The sequence below is a fragment of the Lathyrus oleraceus genome, chromosome 7 (assembly GCF_024323335.1).
Source record: "Lathyrus oleraceus cultivar Zhongwan6 chromosome 7, CAAS_Psat_ZW6_1.0, whole genome shotgun sequence".
NCBI lineage: Eukaryota > Viridiplantae > Streptophyta > Magnoliopsida > Fabales > Fabaceae > Lathyrus > Lathyrus oleraceus.
The window spans coordinates 487687508-487691378 of NC_066585.1; the positions used below are offsets into that span (position 1 = coordinate 487687508).

The window sequence follows — 3871 nt, forward strand, 5'->3', positions numbered from 1 at the left end:
CAATCATGTCATCCACATAGACTTCAATCTCCTTATGTATCATATCATGGAAAAGAGTCACCATGGCCCTTTGATAGGTTGCCCCAGCATTTTTCAAGCCGAAAGGCATTACCTTATAATAGAAAGTGCCCCATGGTGTAATGAAAGTTGTTTTCTCCATATCTTCGGGAGACATTTTAATCTGATTATATCCTGAGAATCCGTCCATGAAGGAGAATATAGAGAACTGAGCTGTGTTATCTACCAATACATCAATTTGAGGTAAAGGAAAATCATCTTTGGGACTAGCTCTATTCAGGTCTCTGTAGTCTACACACATTCGAACTTTCCCATCTTTCTTCGGAACTGGCACAATATTAGCAATCCACTGCGGGTAAGTTGCAACAGCTAGAAAACCTGCATCAAACTGCTTCTTGACCTCTTCTCTGATCTTGACAGCCATGTCTGGTCGAGTTCTTCTCAACTTCTGCTTGATGGGCGGGCATTTCGACTTCAACGAAAGCTTGTGCACAACTATGTCGGTGTCGAGTCCTGGAATATCCTGATATGACCAAGCAAACACATCCACATATTCATGTAGTAGCTTGACTAGTTCCTACTTCACATTTTTTTTCAAAGCAGTTCAGACCTTGACTTCCTTTCTATCCTCCTCAGTCCCCAGATTGATCACATCCACTGGTTCCTGATGAGGTTGAATCATCTTTTCCTCTTGTTTCAAAAGTTTGGTCAACTCTTCTGGGAGTTCGCAGTCTTCCTTACCATCCTCTTCAGCTTGGTTAATCGGGAGGTCGAAGTCATAGGGAATTATAGCATTGTCGTGTTCAATGGATCCAGTTATTAATGATCTGCATGGAAATGATTTTTCTTTTTAGAGGAAGATTTTGAAAAATGAAAGTGATGTGAAATAAAAATTGCCATTTTTTTTGTTGTTTATTTGTTTGTAAAAAAAAAAAATTAAAAAGATGAAAGACAGGGATCTCAAAAAATGTGCTTTGTATTGATGATAAGGCTTAAATATTAACACAAAATGGGCCCTACAAAGCTATCCATATGCCTTGGGCATGACATTAGATGTTTTAGAAAACAGTAAATTACTTTGAACAAGAAACTATATCTGGAACATTTGTTGCCTTCTAGTTAGTGAGAGCGACATCCGGAGGTCCACAAAACACCATCTTGGACAAATTTGGATCTTCATCTTCAAGAGCATTCACTTGATCATCACTTCGGAAACCAGCTTTGGAGAATATTTCCTGGATGCTAGGAACCTTCCCCTGATGTATCTTCTGATCTTTGAAAAGTTCAATAGACGGCTGATATCCTAATCCACACTTGTCTTTCTTCTTTGGTAATTCAATCAATGTGCCCCAACTTCCAGGGCAACCAACTTCAATTACAACTTTCACACTCTTCCACGAGGACATGACCCTCTTGGGTTCTTCAACAAGTTTCGGCTTAGTCTGGACCACATTGACCACTTCAAGGGCTTGGAGAGAAGTTTCAACAATGTCTTCACTTACTTCAATGTATCTGAAAGAAGTCAAATGGCTGACGAAAATATCTTCCTCTCCGGATACTGATACCAGCTTACCAGAAGTAACAAACTTCAGCTTCTGGTGAAGTGTCGAGGTGACAACTCTAGCAGCATGGATCCAAGGTCTACCTAACAGACAACTATATGCAGGCCTAATATCCATTACCTGGAAGGTAATACGGAAATTTTGAGGGCCAATCAGGATTGGGAGGTCAATCTCCCTAATAACTGTTCGCTTAGACCCATCAAAAGCTTTCACTATCAAAGCACTAGGTCTCATCTGCACCCCTTCAATATTCAATTGTGCTAGGATAGTCTTAGGTAACACGTTCAAGGATGAACCTATATCTACCAGTACTCGAGCCAAAGTAACATCTGTACACTGAATGGAGATATGAAGCGCCATATTATGTTCTCGCCCATTAGGGGGTAAATCATCATCAATGAACATCAAACAACTACTAGCATTGAGATTAGCAACCACATTATCAAACTGAATAACATTGATGTCTTTTGCCACATAAGCTTCGTTCAAGAGCTTCAATAGAGCAGTCCTATGAGCCTCAGAACTCATAAGTAGAGAAAGAATGGAGATTTTTGAAGGAGTTTGGTTGAGCTGATCTACGACCTTATAATCACTCTTCTTGATGATTTTCAAGATTTCTCTATCCTCTTCAGCAATCGCTACTTTCTTAGATGAGCCTTCTCCTGCTTCTGGAGGATTCATCTCTTTCCCTTTCATTGGTTCAACTATTGGCGCACTTTCTTTGTTTGGGATCACTTCAGGAGCGAAAACCCTTCCACTTCGAGTCACACCACTAGCTCCAACGATGTTAGTCACATCTGGCTCCTTCAAGATCACTGGTTTGTTACCCACATAAACTACAGGCTCATAGTTCCAAGGCACGACTTTGGTACTGTCAAATGAAAATGGAGCGGGAACATGGATAACCATGGGCTCAATCTTCTTCACTGGCTCTAGGTCAACATTTCTCTGATAAGGGAACACAAAAGGCTTGGGAAGCCTCTCCTGATCAAACACAGGCACAATCACAGCAACATCCTCATCAATCTTTGCTCTGGTGAACTGAATAACCCGTTGATCCATCAAACGTTGAAGACAAATTTTGAATTCAACACACTGATCAGGGTTGGATGAACACACCACACAATTATCATGTACTCCATTCATCATTTCTGCTTCCATTAATCTAGCATGGACCACTGTTAAAAGAGTCTTCAACTTGAACACATCCTTTATCAATCCATCATCAGTTGAACTTTCTATAGCATTGATACCTGAACCATCATGTTTAGGCAAAGGATTGTTCCCCACATTTGGAACATCAGCAAAAGACAATATTTTCTGATCTATCAACTCTTGGACCCGGAGCTTGAACACTTTGCAATTCTCTGTTGTATGACCCTCTGAATTAGCATGAAAGGCACATCTAGCATTCTCATTATACCAAGGCTTATGCGGCTTCGGCATTGGAGGTAATGCCCTTGGCACGACAGTCCCATTCTGAATCAGATACGGTAGCAATTGAGTGTAAGTCATTGGGATAAGAGTGGTATTCACATTATTGTACTATTGATATGGCCTCTGTTGATTTGGTCGTTGCTGCTGAACTGGATGTGGTTGATTATTCTGTTGAATTCTCTGTTGATGTTGAGGTGGCGGAGCCTGGAACTGAGGTTGTGGAGCTTGATATTGAGGTACCGGAGCTGGAATAGGAACATGAGCAATTGGACGGTAAGGCATGGTTGTATATTGAGCAGCCGCTACGTAAGGGTACTGATAATAAGGCACAGAAGCAGGAGCTTTGTATGGTGCCCTCCCCCTCTGAGAAGAAATGGCACTAGTCTCACCCTCCTTCCTCTTGAATCCGTTGAAAGGCTTCTTCAAGATTGGTTGACTGTTGGAACCTCCCTGGATTTTACCACTTTTCAGTCCTTCTTCTACTCTTTCTCCCACGATCACCATGTCAGAAAATCCTTTGGACACACTACTAATCAATCTTTCATAATATTGGCCCTGTAAGGTACCCATGAAAATGTTAATCAATTCACGATCAACCAATGGTGGGTGCACCCTTGCAGCCAGTTCTCTCCAGCGTTGTGCATATTCTTTAAAAGATTCATTGTCTTTCTGGGCCATACTCTGAAGCTGAGTACGGTTTGGTGCCATGTCAGTATTATATTTGTATTACTTTGCAAATACTTCAGCCAACTCATCCCAAGTGTGGATGTTGCTACACTCCAACTGCATGTACCAATCCAAAGATGCCCCAGTTAGACTATCCTGAAAGCAATGGATCATGAGCTTATCATCTC

At 41.3% G+C, this 3871-nt stretch overlaps 1 protein-coding gene across 1 annotated transcript; it reads right to left on the bottom strand.

Moving 5' to 3' along the window:
- Positions 1 to 1133: 1133 nt before the first annotated feature.
- Positions 1134 to 3095, bottom strand: LOC127104486 (uncharacterized). The gene is made up of 3 exons (XM_051041671.1): positions 2163 to 3095; positions 1606 to 2072; positions 1134 to 1371 (listed from the first exon to the last, which is right to left on the bottom strand). Exons 1-3 carry the CDS (start codon positions 3093 to 3095, stop codon positions 1134 to 1136), a joined length of 1638 nt encoding a protein of 545 aa, XP_050897628.1.
- Positions 3096 to 3871: the final 776 nt, after the last annotated feature.

Coding starts and splice junctions, on each gene's coding strand:
- LOC127104486 (XM_051041671.1), bottom strand. CDS start 3,095: ATGACTTACACTCAATTGCTACCGTATCTGATTCAGAATGGGACTGTC. Junction 2,073..2,162: donor TCAAGAAGAGTGATTATAAG/GTCGTAGATCAG, acceptor GCTCTATTGAAG/CTCTTGAACGAAGCTTATGT. Junction 1,372..1,605: donor ACACTTCACCAGAAGCTGAA/GTTTGTTACTTC, acceptor TTGCCCTGGAAG/TTGGGGCACATTGATTGAAT.